At 39.1% G+C, this 26,036-nt stretch overlaps 2 protein-coding genes and 1 pseudogene across 4 annotated transcripts; all 3 read left to right on the plus strand.

Moving 5' to 3' along the window:
- The first annotated feature begins 254 nt into the window (after positions 1-254).
- On the plus strand, positions 255-25,663 carry LOC111344904 (EGF-like repeat and discoidin I-like domain-containing protein 3). 3 transcript variants are annotated; one of them, XM_088729829.1, is made up of 6 exons: positions 255-350; positions 21,116-21,381; positions 22,128-22,242; positions 23,081-23,421; positions 24,077-24,218; positions 25,004-25,663. In XM_088729829.1, the coding sequence occupies exons 1-6, from the start codon at positions 287-289 to the stop codon at positions 25,384-25,386; spliced, it is 1,311 nt and encodes a 436-aa protein (XP_088585955.1). In that variant the 5' UTR covers positions 255-286; the 3' UTR covers positions 25,387-25,663. The 3 variants fall into 3 exon arrangements, with proteins under 3 accessions (XP_088585955.1, XP_022807910.2, XP_088585956.1); XM_022952175.2 differs by having other exon boundaries at positions 23,090-23,421; XM_088729830.1 differs by lacking the exon at positions 255-350 and adding an exon at positions 19,371-19,485.
- Positions 2,985-10,977, plus strand: LOC148725465 (aggrecan core protein-like). The gene is made up of 7 exons (XM_088730269.1): positions 2,985-3,049; positions 4,588-4,640; positions 5,177-5,296; positions 6,765-7,030; positions 8,574-8,676; positions 8,788-9,251; positions 9,687-10,977. The coding sequence occupies exons 1-6, from the start codon at positions 2,985-2,987 to the stop codon at positions 9,222-9,224; spliced, it is 1,044 nt and encodes a 347-aa protein (XP_088586395.1). The 3' UTR covers positions 9,225-9,251; positions 9,687-10,977.
- LOC148725466 (uncharacterized) lies at positions 11,359-13,542 on the plus strand (annotated as a pseudogene).
- Positions 25,664-26,036: the final 373 nt, after the last annotated feature.

Consider the following 26,036-nt stretch of genomic DNA (forward strand, 5'->3'; position numbering starts at 1 on the left):
TTCCAATCGTATATAAATTTTTAGCTTTCATTACTATATTATAGTTTTATGTCCATGTTGATACTATTTTAAGTAATTAATTTATGACTATTTTCTACCGCTTTGTGGCTGAAGAGTCCCTATGGGCTATGGGGGAGCTTCGATCAATAAATGTATGTATGTACTAACAACAACATATTGTGCCACATATCTATGTGACACAATAATCATTAAATATTTACACCAAAGTATTTGGGAACACTCAGGTAGAGATACCCTAACCAGTGTTACAGTTTCAAGTTAGAGAATGGATGGATCTAGACCGCTCTTGACATTCATTGCTCCGATTTTTTTCGAGTTGTGGTGCACTGGTAAGTTTTCCGGCATTCTAAAATATGTACCAATTAGGTAAAATAAATTGTTCTATAAACTGAAAAAAAATAGATCGGACATAATTGGCAAGAAGAATAATCGGTTATGTTCTTGTTAGGCTAGTGTAGGTTACAGCAACAAATGGGGAAACAGAAGTTAGGCTGTTTAGTTGTCATTATTATGTATCATTATACTGCCTACGAGAATGAAACCAAAGCGAGACTACATCCTTTTTTCAGTTCTGTAATGTCACAGTGAGCGAATTCAACCTGGATTCCCCTAAGCATCCATAACGAAAAGAAGTGTGTACATGAGCTTGAGGAAATGAGAAAAAAACGTCAGGATCGAACTTCGTTAAAAAGGGAAAAAGCGTCAAACGCTTTCTTGTTTTTCATCTAGGTATGAATGATTTCATTAAAACAAGCGAGCAAAGTTCCTTCTTCCATTGCGTCTTTTGGTCCCTGTAAACAGGAAGACTTTTTTTACAATAATATAGTATTTTTAAAATTTAAGGTTACCGTGCACCTTCAGGGGTGTCTCGCGTGCAAGCGATGTAGCGCGTCCGGTTTAAACTGTAGATATCTAAACCCCTATGTTGTGTCGGTTTCATGATCTATTGTCGAATTTTTCACGACTTCTACATGCGAGCGCCCGAATCACCTTGTGAACGTTACATGTCAAAGCGAATTTTGTTTTGCGCTTATTTAATGTGTTCCTCCGTTTCCGAGGCCAAAGCGCTAAAAAAACGTGCCTGCGATTTGCCATATTCAATTTCAGTAAAAAGTTACCGAACATTTTTTAAATAGGATTAAAAAATGTGGAGTGATCGTACAAAAATCGCTCTTGAAAAAAAAAGTATTTGGAAATAAAAAATTCAGAGACACGCGTTTTTGTTGTTGATATGTAAAACTAGCTACTGTCAAAATTTGAGAGCAATCGAACAAATTCCCTTTGACTTGTAGCTCTGAAAAGGTGACTTTCGAGAAACATGCCCTAGAACCGTTCCCACAAAATTAGATTCTCAAACCAATCCTGATATTCGTTAAGTTGGATCTCTAAGAGGTTTATGAAAACTTGCCACCTATAACCTACATCCAACAGGAAAGAGATAAAAAAAAATCAGAATGTAATCAGTTTGACGTTTTGTTATTTAAAGTTCCACATCATCCGTCGGTTGTATGTCCGATTCTCCTTTAGGTCAAAAGAACTGAGAAATGGATTGTGCTCCCTCTTAAATTCTCTGTTGGTTTTTATTAAGTTAAACATTTTCCTTTGCCCACCCTGATCCCGTCAAGGAGAAAGGAAAAAAAACAAAAAAGCCGGTAGCCTATTTACCTACTTCAGAACTTCAGGGCGAATCTTTTGTTTCAAGGAAAAAAAATTCTCTTCGGTAATTTTCACGGTAATGAAGGCACTAAATACCACTTGAGAACAATCAAGACAAAAATGAGAAATCCATGACAGATTTTTAAACATTGCTTTGATGCAATCTCCTTGTCGTTTAAGGATTTATCTATCAAACTGCTTGTCGGTTTAAATGATTGAATGTTAGCCCCGCTATTTTTGTGTCTGTATTTTTATGAAATCGTAAGGCAAAAATATTCACGAATAGACCCATCCCAACAAAATAGAGAAAGAAAAAAAAAAAAGAACTAAACTCTACTGCTCCGTCATCTTGATCTCCTAGCCGTGACTAAAGGTAGTTTCCGTTGTGTGGAAGTTCAACTCGAATGAGGTATTCCCCTAAACGATATGGTGTACTTAGCTTTCCTAACTTTCCAAGGCTCTCACGCTGTTTAATTCGATGTTAGATCTTGAGTGATCTCTTTTTGACGATGAACTTGCAAACCTGGTCGTCCATGGCTTTTCAAGTTTCAGTTTTTGGCGTATCATTTTAATAGCTTTTCGATAATTCTCACTCAACGTAAGACAGATAATCGGGTTGCATGCACTGTTCAAGTGACCAAGAAAAAACTGCAAGATGAGACTCTCACATGGAGTAACCACATTCCAAAACTCCTGTAATGGTATAACGAGGAAATACAACATCCAGCATAGAAGGAAAGCTGTTATTACGGCCAGGATCATATCATTCACCTTTCTGGTCGTGGCTGATACGCAATCCCCTGTGACATTGTCAATTAGGCCATGGCGACGCATTAAGAAGACCGCAATCACAGTGTATATTGTGATTATGATGAGTAGAGGCAGACCATAGAATGCAACCAGCATAGACTTGTGATACGACTTTCTTGATCGCTCCGTTTGGAAGCTGAGAGAGCTAATCCAAAAACAGCCCAGCTCGCCGGACTGAAATCGAATCGTTTTGACGCCGTAGAACATCGGGGATCGCGCCGCTAGCGAAACCAGCCAAGTGTCGCACAGTAAGAGGGTGGAGAGCTTCTTCGAGATAACAACTCTAAAGGAAACGTCACCGCAAGGAACCTCTCAAATGTGATAAGAACAACTGTCAGGATTGATACGCATATTGAGATTTCTTGCGACATAGATACAAATATACAAAGAATAAGTCCTAGCGTTCCCTTGACCAGACCAGCCATTCAAGGCTGACGAGAATACGAGCGATCATTCTTGGCATGTAGACTAAAGTGATAAGAAGATCTGCGAGCACCATGTTCATGATGCAGCAGTTGATTGCGGTCTCCATGTTTTTTGCTCTTGAAGTAGATGAACGCCAGTAAAGTGTTACCTGTGATGGAAGTGCCGATCACGAGAACGTAGGCAAGGACCATGAACACCTTTAAAACGAGGTTGTTCGTAAAAGTGAAGCAGGGTACATCTGTTATATCAAAAGTTTTCTTGGAGTCATTAATGATGACACTTAAACTTAAGTTTGCCATATCACACTAACTGATTAAGGAATAATCGTGAAGAAAAAACGAAAATCGGGTTCCTCGGTTGACCGTCGTATGAATTTGAAGCATTTAATTCTGCCCCAAGTTTGCTCCCATGTGGTTAAATACAGCTGCTTTCATGCATAAGGCGGTATTCAAAAACAAAAAGAAAAAATGAAAAAGAATCAGAATAGAGGCAAAAAATGTCTGTTTTGGATGGCATTCACAATTCTTTCATTTTCAGTGTTCTTTTGTAGTGCAATTTAATTGATTTTATCCGAATAAAGAGAACAAAACCTGGTTCAAAAGGACTGGAAATCTCCAGATTTAAACAAGAAAATTACATTTCCAAATGCTGTCTTGAGAATTTTTCTATATGGTATTGACGAGTGTTGGGAAAACTAGAGATCTCAATACGAAAACAAAAAAAAAAAAAAAAATACCCAAATTAAGAACGCTTTCTATACAATCGACGTCGGCATTGTGTGAAAGTTCAGTTGTCTTAAAACATATAAAGTTGTCACCACTGACATTTCTTATAAAGTAACTTCTAAATAAATCCTTGGAAAGTAGAATTTTGTTACTCTAGATGGAAAAAGCAATTTTGATAAGGAAATGGTAACGATGAACTATGCAATTGTTTTTTTTACAGAGAATCATGTGTTTCTGGTAAAAAAAAGACTCAATTAGTTAAAAAATTGATGCTCAACGATAATGGCTCTTAAGCTTTCGACGTGAAGAGGCTAGCTTGAGATGAATTCTCAGAAAGGACGTAATCAATACTAATGCTCATAGTATTACTAATGCTATTAGTATTGTAGCAGTCTGGTTTTCGATCAATATCGAGTGAGCGTTTTGGGCTGAAGAACACTGTAAAACGCTCGTTGGACTGTAAAGAAAACAAGGCCAACAAGAAGTATCTGTTTCTCTCACCTGTTCGCACTGCGTTGTCTGAGGAAGTCAGGTGTTTTGGAAAGGGAGTTAGTTGTGGTGTATTCCAGCCTGATTCGCTCAGTGTTGGAGTGTGCCTCCCCAGTTTGGGCGAACTTGCCTGATTATCTTAGCCCCTTAATTGAGAGTGAGCAGTTAAAAGCCTTAGAAATAATCTCTCCTGGGCTTCCCTACAGGGACGCACTTGTGCTGTGTGGTCTTTGCGCTCTCTCTGATCGGCGTGCCGCTGCATGCACTAAGTTTATCCAGAGAGTTCGGGACACCGGTGTCCTTGCTCACTTGCTGCCGCCACATCGCACAACTGTGTCCCATGGATACAATCTACGCTCGGGCACTCTTAGGGATGATCCCGCTATGACTTTCACTAACCGTCTCGATAAATTTATTACATATAGATATTCTTAGTAAAATTTTTCATGTTATTGTATAGATATGATTTGTATCCTGACCACTCTTGTAATTTAGCTGTAAGCTACGAAAAGAGTAATTAAACTGATTATTATTATTATCATTATTATTATTATTATTATGATAAAAGATTACAGAAAACGTCGAGTATGTCCATAAGAATGAAAAAGCGTCATGTTATGTTCCCTATCCCTAGGTGATGCAAATTAGTCAAAATAGAATTTACTTGTAAATTAAATCATTTGATATGTTTACTGTAACTCGAGAGGGTGTTTGGAGTCATTTATTAACAGTAGGGGGTAATGAAAACAATAATAATGCTAGTAATATAATAATATTTCATAATACACTGTGGTTTTATCAGAATAATCAGGAGAGGAGAAGAGTAAAAGAAGGGAAGGGCTGAAAAAGAAAGAGTTAAAGAATAGGTCTAAAATGCTCTAAATGATAATGAAAGTGAAAGTTGACAGAAAATGCAGATTACCTCATTAAGAATTTAACACAATCCTCCATGTCGATATGTCCTCTATCCCTACCATTGACAGGTAAATTTGCAAAAATAACAAACGTGCGTGGTGAATTATTTAACATATTTAACTTTTCTCGAGAAGGTGTTGGGAAGTACTCCTCAACAGAAGTGAGAAACGATTTTATGTTCAGGATGGCCTTTTCCAAGCTGTTATTTTCAACCTTAGGAAGAACCTTCTGTTTGTGTCTGCTGATGATCTGTGGTAGGTGGGATTTTGACAGACAGATTGTTGTCTTACGCCAAATTTAACTATCAAACAGGCTTAATGTATCAATTTTGTTCCAAAATTGCTTTTTCGGTTGCAAATTATGGTTAACTTCATTGTTTCCGGACTGGAATATCTCTACAATTCTGAAAACGTGAGCAACGAAAAAAGAATTAATTTGGAAAACGGGCGAAGTTATGAAGAAAAATATCGTGCTACTTCAACGGACGAGTCAAATATTTCTTAGAATCATTAAGTAGAGGTCACTGAGACTAGGTTTACACTAGAGGAAATTGTTCCGGATTATGATGAATCCGAAACGTTTTAGTACCGGATTCATTCTGCTGTTTACACGAAAGTGGACGAATCCGAAATAAAAACTTCCCGGTTTGGTCGTGTCTCCGGAGATTTTGAATCCGGAATTTAAAGTGGGAACTTTGAATCCGATGACTTTTGAGTCCGGAAAGTTTTGTCGTGTAACCGCTTTTTTTCTCGAATCCGGATATTATTTCCACCTGCAATCTTTTGAGTTTGTGATGAAGCCAAAATGGATCTGGTGCTAACATTGGTGGCGGTCTCCGGTTGCCTAATCTTGTTGCAGGTTCAGGCGATAAATTTTATCATGTGTACCGCAGTATTTCTGAGGAAACGCAAATTATTATTGCAAGGAAGTTTAACGTCAGCCACACTTAATCGCCGTCGACGTAGACTGCTTGGCATCTGTCCGACTCAAATTTGCCTCAGTGGCATCTGGATCTTCTCTAGCCTTTTTTGTGGGAGGCATTTTCACTCTGTCGATCGAACGACGAAACAACACTGGGCTTGGTAACCATTCCATTTCGAATGTTCCCGGAGTTGTCGTTGTGCGTAAACGGTCAGGAATCCGAATATCCTTTCAGTGTAAACGCCTACGAATCCGAATACTCCAAAATTGATGAATCCGGAAACACTTACGAATCCGGAAAACTCTCCTCTAGTGTAAACCTAGTCTAGAGATAAAGTTGCATAAAAAATTGTTCTCCTCATTTTTGGCACTCAGCAATCTTGGTATAATATAAGCAATTCATTGGTTTGCTGGTTCCAATTAACAATTATTTTTTGTAAATGTCCTTCTTCTATTCCCCCCGATTTCAAAGAAAATAATCCAACAGAGCACTTCATTAAAACATCCAAGCTGTTCACTCCGACGGGAATAAAACGATCGAATATAAAACTTTGTTTATGACCATGCAAAGGGACCACAATTTCATATTGTCAGGTCAGTCGTTGTTTTTTTTACAAGACTTTTATATTCTTCGTGTCATTTTGGCTGTGGGTTAAGTCCCCTGGTTTAATAATGGGTGCCGGCGAAAGTTGATATTTCTGACACTATATCTTTAATCTGATGAAAAGAGCAACACCGCTTCTGAGGCCAATTGGTAAGGGCAATGTAACAGCTAAATGTGTATACCTATATTTTATGCAGTGCTGTCAACAGATTACAGCAGAATCTTGATATTCAAAGAGCCCATATTCAATAAAGCACTCATGGGCCACACCATAAGAACGGTGAAAGTGTATGACGATGGGGGCTGCCGAGTGATGTGCTATATGGAACCAAATTGTGTGTCCTTCAATATTGGACCTTCAGATGACGAAACTCATACATGTAACTTGAATAATGGAACAGATGACAGCGCATCATCCCCTAGTTTGGTCGATCGACCACATTTCTCCTACAACGGTGCTGAGGTAAGCTATTTGGCTAGATACCGTGACAATTCAGTAAATATCATGAATACCTGAGGGCTTGTATATAGGTTGAACAAGGAGAAGGTATGTGGTCCTTCGATCCGTATTCGTTGTAATTGCATGTGAAATGATAAATTGCTTGTTATTCAATTTAAATTGCGCTTATCAATAGATAATATAGTTAGCATTAGTTTTCTCTGTACTAAAATCCTAAAATCCTACCATCTTTATGTTTACTTTTTGCCACAGGTTAATTAAGTTTTTTGTCACCATTTTCATTGTTGCTATTATTTTTCCCTGTTTACCCGCCAAGGTTTGTTATTTCAATAAGATTACGAACCTTTCTCATTAAGTCCTTTTATGCAAGTAAAAATCAAGTCGTAACTGATTTTTTTGGTCGAAGGCGCAATTGGGGCTGTTCTGAGAGCCGTACCTTATCGCACGCACTTAGTTTTTTAGCACTAGAGCACGCAAATTCGCAATCGTATTACGCGTTGAGCTTATCATACAGCACGCTACTTGAAACGTTGCCGTGCCTGCGTCTGTTTTCCTTATTAAATATACGCATATTTGCATGTATGTGACACACCTAGCGTGTCTTGTCAAGACACAGGTGCCGGTGCGTTTACCATAGTACTCGTTTTCCTTGCAGGATCACTACTTGATGTAACCTTGTATAGTCAGTCTCCGCTTTCCTTTTCCTTCTCCATTTCCTTATTGTACGTTCTATCTTTACATTATTCTGAGTCATTTTCCTTACCACAAGTACTAATGCTCACTTTATATACATATACATACATATAGGTTAATTGACCACTCCCCAGGGGCCAACACCCACCCATCCCTCCTAGGGGAGGACATCCACCACACAGTAGGAAACTAACGTCTCCTACTCCTAACCCTGCAGGAGACGGGACCTACAGTTTATTCGTCCTTGTCCGAGAAGATTAGAATATCTCTTCATTTCTTGATTATAGAAAGGTAGCAAATTCTCCTCACTTATTTTAAGACCATGAGTATTGGTCCGGCCGGGGCTCGAACCCTCGACCTCCCGCACAACACAATCCGGCGCTCTAACCAATTGAGCTAACCGGGAGGCGGTTGTAGTGAAATGGAGGAGATGGTGTTAAAAACAAAAGGTACTTCTCTTTGTTTCAACGTCAGAGTTTATCCTTAAAATGTAAAATCCTTTACGAGTTCTAAAAGGGTCTAGGGATTCTAAAGTCTCTTATCCCTTGAATTTCTAGAGTGACTAGAATGTAATTTCTCCTTACGATAATTAAAACCCCTAAATCAACCTTTAAAATCGTGACAATAAAGTAAATGGTTACCAACCGCTAGGTGCCTTGCTAGCGCCAATTAAATGGGTTAAATACCAGCATGGAGAATACACATGCTGATTTTAGGGTGTAAAGGGTTAAAAGCGCAAAGAAATTGAATATTTCAAAGAAGAATATGGAATCACTGGGATTCTAACTATTTAAAAATAAAGTTTCCAATAGGTGTAACAATAGATGACTTCGTTTCTTTCTTTTGAAAATAGAATTATTGTCTTGGGGATCCTTGCCCAGGAGAGAATTCAGTTTGCCAAGTAGGATTCACAGAGAGAGGCTTTAGATGTGAATTCCTTGTGCAATGCAGTGAAGGTGAGCAGTGTACTGATGAACTAGTGCTTTCTGACCTAAAGAATGAATTGATTTTCATCGACGTGAATAAAATGGAGTTATTAAAACTTTAATTTTGTTCTCCTCCCTCAGGCTTTCTTCAGGGCGAGGCTTCTCTCAGTGGTTCATGTTATAAGCTCATCACCGAACTCGAGACTTGGAACAACGCTGAGGCCAGATGCAGAAGCTTCGGAGCTCAGCTTGTAAAGATCGAATCAGCCTTCGAAAACAGCTTCCTGACTCGGACCTTTTTCAAAGGAAAATCGGGAACTTATTGGATCGGACTGAGCGACCAGGTGCATGAAGGAAGGTGGATCTGGACCGACGGTAGCTCACTGGAGGCCGATGATTATAGCCCTTGGGGACATAATAACCCCAATAACCTCCGTGGGATTCAAAATTGTGGACAGATTGTAAAAGGCGACTTCAATTTAGGATCTTTTTGGTTCAGAGATTTTGAAGACGGAGAGTGGAACGACTTCGCGTGTGATTTTACTCTTGGTTTTATCTGCGAAAAGAAAATCGAATGAGAAGAGAATGAGTGGCAAAGACACCAGGTAGTTGAATTTCCGTTGCTATTTAGGATGACTGAGCTTGTCGCAGTGTAACTTTTTTAAGTTGCTCTCTTTTCAATGGGTATCAATTTTTATCAAAATCAAACAAAGTTTCTTTAACCGAAAATTGATAGAGCGTACCTAAATTTCCACTGTTTCGCTTTCTACCGGTTAATTAGGACCGAGGACCGGATGGCAAAACGTTGCAAAACTTGAAACAATTTACAAATGAATAAAAATCCCATTTATTCACAGCATCGACAATCGTTGTGAATTACTATGCTTATTTAATATACTCTAGCCATTACACCTACAACAATCGCTGCGGATACTCCTGGTATCACACCACAGACACAAACACTATCTTCGTACCAAATCATACCAATTTACCTTAAATTTTGTGATTATGTTATAAGTACCGTTTCTTGTTCTATGTAGTCCTACAACGCCAGAGAGAGTGGAAAGTCCAATGCAGTCGCAGCAGCTATTTCATACCACTTTTATTCTGATTCCTAAGGAACCGGTCATATTTCATCGCCAAGAGATGATAGATAGATAGATAGATAGATAGATAGATAGATAGATAGACTGATGAACTGATAGATAGACTGGTTTATTAAAATCACATCGCAGTAAAATACTGAACTGCGCAATTTTTACAAGCTACTACTATACAAATATAAAGTATGATGACTTAAAGTTCTATTAAAAGTTCTATTACATCTCAACTTGGGTTGGTTGAGACTTGGAACAACGCTGAGGCCAAATGCAGAAGCTTCGCAGCTCAGCTTGTAAAGATCGAATCAGCTTTCGAAAACAGCTTCCTGACTCGGACCTTTTTCAAAGGAAAATCGGGAACTTATTGGATCGGACTGAGTGACCAGGTGCATGAAGGAAGGTGGATCTGGACCGACGGTAGCTCACTGAGCGTACCTAAATTTCCATTGTTTCGCTTTCTACCGGTTAACCGACCGAGGGAGATGGCAAGGCGTTGCAAACATGAACCAATTTGCAAATGAATAAAAATCCCATTTATTCACAGCATCGACAATCGTTGTGAATTAGTAATTAGGGACCTTAAGAAACCACGACAGCGACGGCAACGAGGTCGTGGAAAAACAAGAGATCTAACTGGCAAAACAATAGCTCAGCACGTGCGTTTTGAAACTTGTACATTTCTTAGCCGTCCTATGCAAAACAACAACGTGAAATCGCCAAAATTTGTGTCGTCTGCGAACCGAAACCGAGACGGCAAATTATTTTAATTCCCATTTGGAACTCAACGGCTACTTTATACGTCATCCTGAAGTTGAGGTGTGGCGCTGTATGAGACAGTAAGCTCCTGCAGCCAGTTTTGAAATTCTGACTAGGAGTAGGAATTCACTTTTTAATCGAAGTCTTCATTGGCGTCGCCGTCGTGGTTTCTTAAGGTCCCTGATAAGGTCCAGAGAGTAAAGGAATGATCCCCAACTTAAGAGGCTGTCGATTGTTAACTGAAACAGTTCTTCTTGTAAGCCTCTTAAAAGAAAAGTATGGAGAATGTGCAATCTGCATGTTAAGGTGTAAAGAGAAAATCCATAAAAATGTATCTGTTCGTCTTTAAAATCAACCTCAGTAAAGACAATGTAAGTAAGCATGTAAGTTTTGATGATGTACTAAAAATAACCCGTTAAATTGTCACCCTTTCGATTTTAACACATGCGACAAAGCAGGAGGTCATCCTTTTGCCTTTCAGGGGTTTCAATAATCGAATTTAAGCTTTCACGGCCAACAAGACACAAAACCAATTAAAGAGAGATGTATGAATCGTAATCCTACTAGCGCAAACTTATGATAAAGAATAAAAATTTGAATGATAATGAAGGCTTTAAACGATGAAACAATTTTTTAGTGTAATAGAAAAAATCCGAGCCCCAGATGGGACTTAAACCCACGACCCTCCGTGATCTAGTAGACTAGATCACGGAGGGTCGTGGAATGAAGGCTTTGTTATTTTATTACATTGATTTCATTAGCATGCCCTCCCAATTGGAAATCGTATGGAACATCCTGTTATAATGTATTCGCCACCAAGCTTTCCTGGCGAGACGGAGAGGCACACTGTAATTAAATGGATGCACGCCTGGTGAAGATTACCTCTGAGGATGAGGTTTCCTTTATTCGGGGTGACGATCTTGGTGCCAATTCTCACAATCTAGCCTACTGGATTGGCCTTCATGAAAAAGAGTTTTATAATCAGTGGAAATGGTCCGATGGAAGTGAACTGGGTGTGTTTACCAACTGGAATGTATGAGAGCCAAACTTAGCGTCCAAAGCTTGTACCTTGTTGTTTGATGGAAAGTGGCGTGACTGAGGCTGCTTTGTGAGAAATCCTGAGCTCATGGCGCTTTACAACACTGTGCGGGGGACTTTACCAGACTGCTAAGCAGTTTGAAATCAATGAAAGGCGAATCTAACAGATGCCCCCTCCCCCTATTCCCAGTAACCAGGCCAGACCACATCACAGTAATCTCGTGAGTGGGTTCTTTAACGTCCCCTGCCTAACCAAATTAACTAATAGATGCAGGAGACGGGACTTACGGTTTATTCGTCCTTATCCGAGAAGACTAGAATTTCTATCTATTTCTTGATGTTATAGAAAGGTAGCACATTCTCCTCAGTTATTTTAAGACCTTGAGTGTTGGTCCGGCCGGGGCTTGAACCCTCGACCTCCCGCACAACAGTCTGGCGCTCAACCAATTGAGCTAACATGGGATGCTGCTCATATCTTGAATTTGGGGGTGTCTGACGTCAAGGATTCGAAATCACCTGGTGGCATCTTCTTCCAAACGTTTCTGAAAAGATTCAACGTCTTCAATACCATTTTGGCCAATGGGAAAGGTTTTGCCTTCCTTCAGCTAGTAGATGAAACAGTTCGAAGACCAGTAGCGTATGTAGGTCAGCGTTATGCCAGTTCCTCCTATGAACAGTGGTGTAAAATTGAGCAAAGCTATGGATCATTCTGGAAAGCAATTGAAGCATTGTATTCAAATCGAAAGGAAGAGGAAGAGCTCCAGTACATGATTGCCGGATCAGACTTCGTTGTTGATTTGCTGGCCTGCTTGGATATCATGGGGCCTGTCAACGGTTGATCTAATGCTACGTGTCCAGTCGCCTCACACTCCTGTGTGGAAGTTGAAACTCTGGTGGCCAAGGGTTAAACCAAAGCTATCAGAAGTTGCTAGTGGTGATACAGTGCATTTCCCGCGATTAAAGAAAGCTGGAGAGACGTTGAAGCCTGGTGGAAAGTAGAAAGGAGTGGAGCCATTGAAAGGCCGGCTTGTCACAAAAGACGAGGAAGAACGAGTCACTGGAGGTCGGTTTACGTGGAAACTGCGAGAAGAAAGCGACATTAAAGAAGATCACAAACGTGTTGCCTCTGATCTGATGAATGCACTAGACTGACGAGTGCAATCTGCTGTGTCAGACCATTCCTTGACGGTTTTCCAGGCATTCGATGCGGCTGGTCTGGTGAGGTTACAATGTGGCGCTTTATCGGCAGATCGCGTCGTGAAGTTGGAAATAGAGCAAGGCGAGTACGATACCTATGGCGTAAGAGCACGTGAGGCTGTCCTTACAGTTGCTTCTAACATGGAACTTATCCAGAAGTCGGGAATGGATCTGGATCCTCGACTGGCATTCCGTTACATGGACAGAATTAAAGAGGCTGTAAAAGTAGGTATTTGGAAAAGTCTATGTCCTACTTGGTTTATGGTTCAAGGTACTCATGATGAGCCATTGAAACACGAGGATGCTAGTCTTGTCCTGTTTGAGCATGCCCCTTCAATACTTTCGATGCCATTTTTTAAGATGAAGTTTGCCAGTGGACAGGAGTACAATGTCTGTTTACACGAACAGAATGTTTTCAGCTCATGTTACTCTCAGGAAGACATTTATAGCATCGCACAACCACAATCATGTGCTATCCTGGATATTGTACTTGCAAAAGGGGGACCAGAGGCCATTGCAGAAAGCTATTATAGCTGCATGAGAGTACAACAAAAGTCTGGAGGCCAATCAAATGAGACACTTTCCAGAAGAACGAGACTGAACTGGTGTTTAAAGTCATTAAAGAAGTGTGATGATATCATTCATGAAAGCGTCAGCCTGCATTTGAAAGGAGATGATGTGATCCGCTCCCACGGACGAAATGCTTTCTTTTCAGGATATGAGAAGCATCATTCAGTCTCGCCGGAAAGTCGGGGATCGAATAGATTCGTATTCAGGTCGCTCTCCTTTTCTGGCAGATAAGTAAGACAACATGTGTGTATTCTGTGCCAACGCTGATCGTCATTTGTTTGACATGACGATTCCTAAAATTTAAGAACATTGATTAACAAATTGTATAAAAAGGCAAGCAATTAGTTGCTTTCCTTCAGGAATTTGGACATTTATTGGTCTACGCTGTATACCTAATGACCAACCTCTGTATATTAAGTCACGTGAAGTGGATCTATAGTTCCTGTAGTTCATTGACCCGTGAAGGCTAAAAGCCGGAACGCAGAGATTAAAAGATGTATACTTCTTGACAAGTTAGCAAATGCAAAATTGTTCACGCGAAGCACGATAGTATATGTATTTAATACATATTGTGCGAAAATTAAGGTGCACACCTTGAACATCACCTGTTTCTATGAACAATATTGTTTCTAAAATTATAAGGCGCGGAAGTGATAACTGATAACAACGGAAATTCATAGTTCCTTGTCAACGATAAGCGAAAACGTTCCTGAATCAATATTAGCCGGCTCTTATGTTCTCGATTTCTGGCGATGGCTATATAAAATAAAGCACCATCACTGAACGCATAAATATGAAAGGTAAATGTTTTTTCTCCTGATAGCGAGCATGGCCATCCCTTCAACAAACTAGTCTCCAGCTTCAGGATTTCTCTTACCCGCCTCTCTTACGCGGCGGCGCGAGGGCAAAAGATCTGGGCCCGGGGGCAATTATTGGCGTAGTATGCTACCAACGGCGTAGAATTGTGGCCTATTCGGCGTAAATTTTCAAAGCCCTCGGTGTAACTTCGGCGTGGGGTCTATGCGGAATGCACCCTGGGTAAAGCGTTGCATTGTTTGAGAAACCTGCCATTTTGAACAAAAACAGTAACTTTAACATTCTAGACTCTGAATTCTAAATTATTTACTGGAATGAAAGCCTCAGTGAGCCGCGAGACAAATAACAACCAGACATTGCAAAAGATGAATGTCTCGTGAAAATAAAAAAATGAAAAATGACTAGTTGTACATATCAAAATCTTTGATAGTTGATTAGTTTCTTATGATTCACAGCTCGTAATTAGGTCGTGTTAAAAACGTATTGGGTTATCCTTTAACATTCAGCTCACAAATCTCTGCTGAGGAAGACATCCAGCGAATAATCGCAACGAACTGGCTGCAGTACTTTTCTGTAATTAGTTGTTTCTGTTTTTTTTTCCTCTAGAACAAAGTAGTGTCTCTTCGCTGCCTCCTTTTAAAATTCACTCCACCTGAATACCTTCTTACTGGATTGAATATATCCAAGCCATCCAGAAACGCTTTTTTAAGCTTTTCACCACCAGAAGAGACCAAACCCAAATTTCTCCATACTGTTTCAACTCACAGACGCTACAATTATCAGCAATCCATTAAAGCAAATAGTGTGGAGAAACGAAATTTAGATATTGGAAGAGAAAGGGTTAAACCAGAGGAGAATGAAACTGAAATTGTAAACGTTAAAGAGGGAGGTAATAGTTACTGCTACAAGGAAAAGAACATTTCTTGGCGAGGCTATCTTTTAAAGTGCTTTTAAATATGCAACAGGTAGTTTTGGAAGGAATGGGATATTTTTTAACTGCTCGTGGGTTGAGATCTAAACTAGGAGCGATCTACGCGTTTTCTGTCTATTCGAATAATATTACAACTAAGTTTCCAGGTAAGATGCATGAATAGAACAATTAATATTTCACCTTTTCTGCGCTGTAATTGGCAATTGTAGCGTGAACAGATATGGAGGCTCGCTGATTTCCTTAAAGATGCGCATGTCTGTAGCCTAAGTAAGCAGTTAAGGTTACCGTGCACCTTCAGGGGTGTCTTGCGTGCAAGCGATGTAGCGCGTCTGGTTTAAACTGTAAATATCTAAACCCCCATTTCAAATTAAAGCTTACAAAAAAAATTAATTCTCGAGTTTTTCACAACTTCTAAATGCGAGCGCCCGAATCATCTTTTAAGAGCTACAAGTCAAAGAGAATTTGTTCGATAGCTCTCAAATTTTGACAGTAACTAGTTTTACATATAAACAACAAAAATGGGTCTCCGAATTTTTTATTTCTAAATACTTTTTTTTCAAGAGCGATTTTTGTACGATCACTCAACATTTTTTAAATCCTATTTCAAAAATGTTCTGTAACTTTTCACTGAAATTGAATATGGCAAATCGCAGACACGTTTTTTTAGCGCTTTGGCCCCGGAAACGGAGGAACACATTAAATAAGCGAAAAACAAAATTCGCTTTGACATGTGACGTTCAAAAGGTGATTCGGGCGCTCGCATTTAGAAGTCGTGAAAAATTCGAAAATTAAGTTTTTTCAAAATGTTTGGTATAGTCTGATAGCCAGTCTTATAAGCTTTAATTTGATATAGGGTTTTAGATATCTACAGTTTAACCGGACGCGCTACATCGCTTGCACGCGAAACACCCCTGAAGGTACACGGTAACCTTAAATAACTTTACTTCTAAGTGAATATCGACTATAGATGCTCGGGGTGGAAGTGGATGCTACCAGTAGCAAATTTAGGGATTTGTCTCTTGTTAAAAAGACAGGTCTCTCCTGTGGCCAACAGTTGATTTCTCCTTAGCTAATTGACCGTCACTCGGTCAATTCGGCCCCAAGCATTGAAAAAGTCAATGGTTAATAAATACACAGAAGTGATAAGCAATCCCCTGCCATAAACAACATGAATGCACAAATGGACACATGATGGTTTATTCGAAAAACAGGTGAATAGAAATGTATTGATTTACCAACTGAGAAATTTAAGCTTATCCGGTTACCTGGCATCAGGCTCGAAAAGGGATAACTAACTTGACCAATCAAATCTTTATCAATTCGGTTTTCGTCCCAAACGGCAAAACGGAAATTGAACAGTTCTGAGAAAGTGAGAACATAGGTGATGGTCTCGTCGTAAACTCGATTGAACCCCATAAAAGAAATTGTGTAAACCTGAACGTGTATTTCATAGCGATAAAAACGTTTTCATGATAGGTGCGCACTAAATTTTAGTTTTATATCACGCTTTTCGTGTTGTGGAATGCCATGTGATTTTACGTCAGCTCTCGCAACCTCATGCCACGTCACTTGTCAAGCTGACTCTCACAAACAAGAAAGTATATATCAATCAGGCAAACAATTTTCTTTCCAGCTGCATGGTCTACTTTTCTATTTTGTTTCCTTTGAATAATCACCATCAAAAAGCTGTCCTCAAAGTCTTAACAAGAAGTCATTAGGGAAGTTGGGTTAGTGAGCTATCCTCTTTTTTAACAATCTGCATTATGCGTGTTAACATGCCAACTCCGTCTCCATGAATGCTCAAAAGTATCACACAGACATTCAGTTCGGAGCAGTGCGTAAAATATTAGCCAAACCAGCCTATAATAGCACGATTCTGTTTACTACAAGTCCCGTCGGGCTCGTTACAGAATCTGAAATTCAGAAGGACATGAGCAGCATCTGTGCCACAGACTTCAATACCTCTATTGATATCTAAGAGTCTTCCTCACCATTATGATTGTTTTTGAGCACCGCTAAGAGTTTTCAGCTAGGATACCTATCATTTCCACCTCCATCTTGCCCCAGAAAATGTAATAAGTTTTGCTGTATGAATAAGGTGATCCCTATACTACCATATCCATTACCTCGATTTATTGAAGTGGTCTGCTGGCTTAAGAGGGTTCCCAAATGCCCTTTTCAAAAGTGATATACAGCTTCGCTGTTTTATCCGCTTATTTCCTTTACATCTTCCGTACAGTGCTTTCCAAAGAGCACAGTCGCATGATAGTATTCAAGGAACCAGTGCCAAACAGAGCGCTGAACGGACACTTGATAAGACAGGAAAAAGTGTCCGACGAAGGAAGCTATCGAGTATTCTGCTACTTGGAGCTAAACTGTGTGTCCATCAGTATAGGACTTCAAGAAGAAGGCGGTAGAATTTTTGAATTAAACAGTAAAACGGATGACAGCCTATGACACTCAGCGGTGCTGCAAAAGAACCGATACACTCACTTTGGAATTGAGGTACGTCGGACATAAAAGAGTTGGTACATCAATTTTGTTAAGGATTGCCTTGGGTCACCAATTCGGTTTAACTTTTTGTCTATAACGCGAAACCATGTATCGAAGAAAAAATGTTAAAAACAGTCTCTACCGAAGTTACTCAAAGCGCCTGGAAACTCTTTTAATAAAAGATGAGCAGAAATTTAAGGAAAATGATAAAGGAAGAATATAATCGTAAGAATCATTATTACAAGTTGGACGCTAATGTGTACTAAGCACAAGCACTCCAAATGAAGAGAACAAAGAGGTGTAAAGTCGTTTTTGGAGGACAATTCCGTGTAAAAAGTGATCTCCTGAACTACATGCATATCAAATGTGCAAACCCGCTGCTCAGTGAATTTATTTATCTTCAGTACTTGGCACTGTTATGTTTAAAACATCGTGGATGGTTGATTACTACATGTATTGATGTTATTTTCTGATCCAGAATCCTTGCCGTAGCAACCCTTGCGCCGGAGAGGATAAATCATGTCAAGCGGGATTCACTGACAAAGGCGTCCGATGTGATTGCCGCGAAACGGGCGAAGAGGAAAAATGTGAATGAATGCAAATTCATATGTGAAAAATGATTACAATCACTGGAACTACAGTGTACTCTGTATTGGTATTGCTATGCCACAAGTACAGTGTGGGATGCGGCTCGAGACTCTACACGCACTTCTTAGTACACCAACCACTGGCCTAACATTGAAAATCGGCAGAGAAGTGCCGCCGGCTTAGCAATACTCCTTTTAACTTTAATTCGAGCATAAGTAAAGGCTCTGTTCTGTTCTGTTCTGTTGTGACTCACAAACTTTGTCACGTGATTATTAGGAATGAAAAAAAAGGTTAAATAATACTTATGCTATCAAATAACCCAAACAGCTTAGAAACAATGAACACATCCAGCCATTAACAATATTCGCAAGAAGAATGTAACTCCATCAGTTTTTCGAAACGAACGCTCGTAGGTTCTCTATGTCGTGCTTGCCGCTCGATAATCTCGAAGGGGTGCCTGTTAACTGGAAGACAAGCAGTTTCATTCGGGGACATGTCCAATGCAGCAGCAACTGATTCATAGCAATTTTTGTTTTAATAATTTTTCTGAAAAACGAAAATAATTCCAAGTTCGAACTAATTTTACAAAGAACTGAATGACTGAAACAGAGAAATCAATTATTGCCGTTTACAGCGCGGTTCGCATGGACATACATGTACTATAATCTCTCCATTGTGAAGCGTTGCATTGTTTGAGAAACCTGCCATTTTAAACAAAAATAGAAACACTAATATTCAAGATTCTGAATATTGATTATTTACTGGAAGGAAAGCCTTAAGGGCAGGCGAGACAAGTAACAGCCACACATTGCAAAATATCAATTGAATTTAATTTAACACAGTTTATATAGCGCTAACTCCACTAGTTGACCAAAGCGCTATGAAAATCTGCTGTGAAAAAGAAAATGACAGAGACAACGTTGTTTGGGATGGTGATCAAATCAGCTCAAAATAGGAAAGAACAATTGCGAAATTTATTCTTTTTAATGGAATAATGGATACTCCCGAAAATTTCTGAGTCTAAGTCAAAAGGAAAATAAGAAAAATAACCATACAGAGTGCACTAATCATGAAGGAAACAAAATAGTCAGCATGTATTATCAATGTTTTTACTTAGTCATTAACCATCCAGAATCCATTGTTTTAGAAACAGGCGGCTGCCGGCGTTACTAACAACAACACATTGTGTCACATATTTATGTGACACAACAATCATTAAATATTTACACCAAAATATTTGGGAACACTCAGGTAGAGCGTCCCTAACAGTTACGCTTTCAAGTTAGAGAATGGATGGATCTAGACTCTTGACATTCATCGCCCCGATTTTTTGCGAGCTGTGGTGCACTGGTAAGTTTTCGTTCTAAAAAGTGTACCAGCTAATTAAAATAAATTGTTCCATCAACTGAAAAACAAATATTAGATATAATTGGCGACAAGAATAATTGGTTATGTTCCTATTAGGCTAGTGTAGGTTTCGGTCAAAAATGGAGAAACAGAAGATAGACTGTTTAGTTGTCATAATTACAGTATCGTCACGGTGAGTTAATTCAAGCTGGATTCCCATAAGCATCCAAAACGAAAAAAGTGTGTATAGATGAACCTGAGGAAATGAGAAAAAAACGGTAGGATCGAACTTCGCTAAAAGGAGAAAAAGCGTCAAACGTTTTCTTATTTTTCATCCAGGTATGAATGATTTCATTTAAACAAGCGTGCAAAGTTCCTTCTTCCATTGTGTGTTTCTATCCTTGTAAATAGGAAGACTTTTTTTTTTTTATAATGGATCTAACAAACACCTGAAATAACGTTTATAATATGCAAACCATAAACCCGCTCAATACTTCCCTCTGGAAGCGTATATATGAAAGGGTTTGTTATATTGGAGCCTACCTAAATTATATGTACGTTTTCTTTTTTTAAATTTTTTTACTCATAAGTTGTTCACAAAAATTTTACAAAAGAATCATTTTACTTTCTCGAACTTCTGCCTATGCCGAGAAAATTTTGTGACACCACGAGGAAGTCAGTTGGATATACCTTTGTAAACTACGCAATAACGCTTAGTCACGATTAGATTGCATAAAATTAGACACCCACTCATTAATCATTGAAGAATGCATGGAATTAAAACAGTACTTTAACCTTTGAATGAGGCATGCTTTTAAATTTAGGACTTCATTCCATTTAGGACAAAATGGTATTACTTTTAGGACTCATTTTTTTTTATTTTTATTTTATTTATGATTCACCCGAAGGTGGGTGTAAATACAATAGGACTCTAAGTCCCCTCCAAGATATTTACACCCTTAATCCCAACCCCTAGATTAGATTTAAACTCCCAACCCAACGCATTAAGAAAACGAACAAACATATAGTACATATTTTACAACTGACTGCGGAATTAACAAGAACAAACTGTAAAAGCATTAACTTTACGGCATTTAGGACAAATCAACTTAAAGGTACGAACATTATCTCCATCAAATATTTGATTTAACCTAAGAAAATAGAAAGATTTGAGATTAATTACATTTAGGACTTCAACAGCACGGTCTTGTCGAGGGTTAGTAATTCTTTGCGTGGGTTAATTTTTAGCCGGCACATTTTAGCGATATGCAATGGTGGGTTGTATTTTTAACTTCCAGGAACGGTCACCATGGAAGTTGTTGACGTGTTCAGTGGTCAATCCATGTAACGAAAAGCTAAACCGCAGGCATATAATGAATGTGTCGATGATACACCTTTGGTAGCAAAAAGCAAAAACTGACCGCGTTACGTATACAGTTTTTGTCATCCGAAGTAGCTTTGTTTTGAGACAAGCAATGACAAGTAATTACGGAACTTTTTGTAGGTTCCCATATCCAGCTTGCCTGCGCGCTCCAATAGTATGCTAGCATAAGATTTTTTGAGAAGATTCCAACATTTCCTCTTTGAGAACAAACTGCACCCTCACTGGTTTACTTTTATATCTTCCTTGCAGTGGTTTCCGAAGAATACAGTCGTATTATAGTATTCAAGGAACCAGTACCAAACAAAGTCTTAAAGGGGCACTCGATAAGAACGGAAAAAGTAGCCGACGAAGGGAACTGCCGCGTGTTGTGCTATTTGGAGCCAAACTGTGTATCCATCAACGTAGGACCTCAAGAAGATGGCGGTACAATTTGCCAATTAAATAATAACACCGATGAGAGCCTATCATTATCAACCTTGCTGAAAAATAACTGCTACACTTATTATGGTATCGAGGTACGAGGAATTGATACATGTTGTTTAAGCGGCCACCTTGAATTTTTAATGAAGTAGTAACGTCAGGTCACCAATTCAGTTCAATATTGTAATTTGACGCTACTTTGCATAGTTAATACAGCGCTTTAAACTATTTACCTCAATGAAATTAATTCCCTCCTCGAACTTCGCATTACGTGTGCTCGCCGCTCTGTGTTTAGGAATTTTGATTTTGATTTTGATTTTTTTTTTATTTTTGTTAATAGTAAGACATACACTGCATTTACACCAGAAACTACAAACTGACCCCGAAATATGTACACCCCTGCACAAGTAACTACCATTAATAAAATATTTTATCATATGACCCGTCCGGCCCCGCCCGCACAATCCGTAGAAAACCATTGTGAAGCTTGAAAGCATGACCTCGAGCCAAAGATTTCCCCCTCCAGCCCTCCCACTTATTCAATAAGTACATAATAATATATGTTTTCGCACGTTGATATGTTTTGGGTCCGACTCAGTATCATTTGAGCTGAGCTCTAAGAAGGGCCCAAAACATATTTAAGGCCAAGAACATAAACTATATTACTATTATCACGGCATTGAGAAATATAGAACTGAAAAAAAATGTGATCATAAGCGTGCGAGTGAGCTAAGATAAAATCATTGCCCGTCAAATCTCCATTTTAGCCCGCAAAGTGCACCATGTCCAATAAAGTGAGAATAATAACTATTTACTACAATGACGGAACTTTATAATGCAGAATCCATGCCACAGCAACCCCTGTTCCTGCAAAAGTGACTTATGTCAAGCGGGATTCACAGATAAAGGCTTCAGATGTATTCCCCGAGAGAGGAAAGAGGCACAGTGTGGCAAAGGTATCAACATTACTAAATGACTTACTAAATTCATTCATATCATAGTTGTGATTGTACGCGGTCGATTTATGTTTTTAGATTATATCATGCAAACATGGTGGAGACTTCACACTTTTGTGTTTCCCGGTGCAATTCGAAACATTTTAAACTCAAAGCTTTCGTAATACTTTAAAGTTGATGTCGAGTCCAAATGATGTATAGAGACGAGGTAGTGCATTTGTATACAAGCGCGTAGTACCCTTTAACCCAGCAAAGCCCGGGCTTACAAACTTTTCTCGGGAATACTTGACTTCCCCTACCTTCGAATTTCTCCGGCCGCACTTGCTACGCCCCTGGTATAGTATGTGCTGATTGATCTAAAGGAATAGTTTCCGACATATGTATTTCTCTAAGACTGTTATACAGCCGTAATGCATGAGGTCCTATCGCAGTTGGCTGCACTATGTGGTTGATCATCCTTTCCTGGGAGATCTTTCTTTATGAATAAATTCATCAACTAACATAGGTGGTTTAGGATTAAAACCCGCGAGAAATGGCCGCTGTTTCATGCATATACATTTCTAACGTCTTAGGTGCTATAGAATCTCAAAGTTTCAGTGCACCTTAAAAACAAATGCATCTCTTTACCTTTTGAAAAAATAAAGGAAGATTGCCACCGTAGCCAATGCTGCTGTATACCACGATAAGGGGGTGAACTGATACATGAAAAACGATGAAGGAGAATAGAAAATCGCTGTAGATTAATATTCGGGTAAGAGGGTTTACATTCAGGATCCAGAGCTTCGAAACTAGAGAGGATTCCTATAAAATTCAAATCTTACTAGCCGTGTTTTGTGAGATACTGTAGATTGTCAAGGACCTCTTGGAATGGAAAATGGTGAAATATCCGATAGAAAAATTAGCGCGTCTTCGGAATATGACTCCTACCATAGCGCCAATAAAGGCAGACTGCACTTCAAGGCAACTGGGGACAAAGGCGGAACATGGGGTGCGAGATTGCCTGATGCTAATCAATGGCTTCAGGTCGATCTGGGTACTGAGTGCTTTATCCTTACGCGTGTAGCCACACAAGGAGGGAATCGATATTTGGCATGGGTTAGAGAATACCACCTGGAGTTTGTTTCCAATGCAGGTCGAAACTTTCAGTACTACCGCGAAAGAGGTTCGACAAATAAAATGGTAAATTGTGAGATACCCCTGTAATTATTATAATGCTATTTACAATAAACCAGTGATGATTCCTTTATATCTGTAAACTCTGATTCCAACAACGTAGATGTGAATAAAATCCATTACCTATTGAAGTTACCATGACATTCTTATTGAGGAATAGCTCAGCGAAACCGTTCCCTTAACAGTTTCTCTGCTTCCAAAGACATGGCGATTTTCGGCAAACTGCATGACAAATAACTGATACGTCAAATTTTCCTCGGTTGCTTGTGTGATGGGCCGGGTTTTAGGGCATGCTTCATGCCTATTATTCTAGTTGTTGGGGAAATTTTCAATTGAGTGTAAAAAGTTATCCAGGATTGCTTTGGCTTTGCTTTATTTTGCTCTGTGGTTAGTTCAGAATACTCGTGCCTCTATCTAAACCAATCCAGATGCTAAACTAATATCAATCATGATTCGGTCATTCGCGATTTCCCGCGCTTTAGGCAGTTCTTGCTTGGTTTTACTTTGAGTTCTCATTAGCTCTTACAGGTATTTTCCTTTCTTCTGATTGGCCGTTGTGATTACTTTGACTTTGGTTTTTACGAAATTCAATAGAAAAACGCTTTATTCTATAATCAAACGAAGGTCAGTCAGATTTCTAATTGTCTTTTTCCTAATTTAGGTTTTCATCGGAAATAACGACTCCAACAGCGTTGTTGCTCATGACCTGAAGCCACCAATTGAGGCACGTTATGTCCGTTTTCGACCACTGGTTTGGCACCATTGGGTATCGATGAGAGTGGAGCTTTACGGTTGCTCTAAAGGTACCGATACATTGTGACATCACATTGTTTATATCTTGATAGTTTTATTTGTGTTAGCAGAATCTCTACTGGAGATTCACTATAATAAGAGATAATCTTTACCGGATAGCCAGTATAATTCTTCCATAGTTAAGGTGGCTGTGATCCTTTTTTCCCTTCAGTACAGACTATTTACAATTTGACAGAAAGATCAATCATGAGGTTGATACCCAATCTATAAGCGAGGTCTACCGAGCTCGTTTGAGTGACAGACATACAAAAGCTGATATGAAGGGTGTTTGTTAGATCCTTTCGTGTTACTATGGTTACCTTATATGCAAAAAGCAATAAAATGATCACATAATTTGAGCAATTTTTGCACTGCTTTCAAGGAAACAATTAAAATACGATCTACCAAACAATTCTTGTTCAAAAACTACAAACCATTTCGATTCATCACAATAACGGAACAAAGAAAGAACTAGTCTATGAAAATGGTTTCCTTTCCTCACCAAGGCATGTGGAATTCCGTTTAAACTCTTAATACTATGGCTTGATGGCACGCTATCTATACTGCGCTTGTAACACAGACGACCAGACTCTTAGAGATAGGTGATTAGTTTTATAGCATTTCCCTTTAAAATGTAAAGATTAATGCGCGAAATTTCATAACTGTTGAAAATTTATTTGAGTATTTCTGCAGTTTAGCGAGGGAAACGCAGTAGAATAGGCACTTACAAATGGACCACCTATTTGGTTCTTGCAGCAGAAGTTTAATAGTACATCTATTGTATTTATTACATTAGTATGCCCATTATATTGGAAACCATTTGGAAACCTTCGGTATGCCATATTCACAACAGAACGCTCTTGGAGTGACGGAGAAGCATTCTGTAATTCATTGGGTGCACGGCTGGTGAAGATTACCTCCGATGATGAGAGCGCTTTTGTAAATAGCATCCTTCCAGGTAACTACCCTTCCGACAAACCCTACTGGATCGGCCTTTGTGAAGATGAGCCAAACAAAAAATGGAAGTGGTCCGATGGAAGTGAACTGGGTGTGTATACCAACTGGAAAGAGGACGAGCCAAATCAGTTCCAGGACATCCTGGCTTGTACTGTCTTGGTCGGTGGAGAGTGGCGTGACAGACAATGTTCAGATAAATATTTCTTCATTTGTGAGAAATGACGTAAGAGTGTACTTAAAGCGCACACTGTATTTGAGGTTTTACGATCGAACAGTTAAAATGAAAACCGTTTTCGCATATCAAAAACGTTCAGGGAGCATGATCGTTAGATGAACTCATTACAATTACCTTCCGTCGATAAGAGCTCGTAAAATGTGTTTCATCTGAGTATTATCCCTTTAACACCGAAGAGTGCATGACTGGCACCTAATTTCTCCTTAAAATATCACCCTCGAATCACACATTAATGTCACGAGAATAAAGGAAATGTTAATGCAAGTGTTGCTCTTCGTCGCGGTTTTATTGATTAATGAATTTTTACTAGTTTGTCTCACAATGTAAAAGTCAGGCTCATTAATCGTGTATTTATTCCTTGTTTTGCTTAAGTTCACTCCGCTCTTTTTCAAAATGTAATTTATTTTGCTGAGCGCCACTTTGTCCATCTTGAACTTGATTAATGAACGTTTACTAGTTTGTCTCACGAGGTAAAAGTCAAGCTCATTAATCGTGTACTCATCCCTTGTTTTGCTTAAGTTCACTTCGCTCTTTTCCGAAATATATTTTATTTTGCTGCGCGCTACTTTGTCCATCTTGAACGGTGTGGCTTTTCCCGTTTAGACTTCGTTTCAAGCACAAAGAAACTTTGTATTTC

Source organism: Stylophora pistillata, chromosome 8, assembly GCF_964205215.1.
Source record: "Stylophora pistillata chromosome 8, jaStyPist1.2, whole genome shotgun sequence".
Lineage (NCBI taxonomy): Eukaryota > Metazoa > Cnidaria > Anthozoa > Scleractinia > Pocilloporidae > Stylophora > Stylophora pistillata.

Excerpts from the sequence above, each read along its gene's own strand:
- LOC111344904 (XM_088729829.1), top strand. The coding sequence starts at position 287 with ATGGATGGATCTAGACCGCTCTTGACATTCATTGCTCCGATTTTTTTC. Across the intron at positions 21,382-22,127 it reads ACACTTATTATGGTATCGAG|AATCCATGCCACAGCAACCC; the intron begins GTACGAGGAATT and ends TTTATAATGCAG. Across the intron at positions 22,243-23,080 it reads AGAGGCACAGTGTGGCAAAG|ATACTGTAGATTGTCAAGGA; the intron begins GTATCAACATTA and ends GTGTTTTGTGAG.
- LOC148725465 (XM_088730269.1), top strand. The coding sequence starts at position 2,985 with ATGTTCATGATGCAGCAGTTGATTGCGGTCTCCATGTTTTTTGCTCTT. Across the intron at positions 3,050-4,587 it reads CTTGAAGTAGATGAACGCCA|ATATGATTTGTATCCTGACC; the intron begins GTAAAGTGTTAC and ends GTTATTGTATAG. Across the intron at positions 7,031-8,573 it reads TCTCCTACAACGGTGCTGAG|AATTATTGTCTTGGGGATCC; the intron begins GTAAGCTATTTG and ends TTTTGAAAATAG.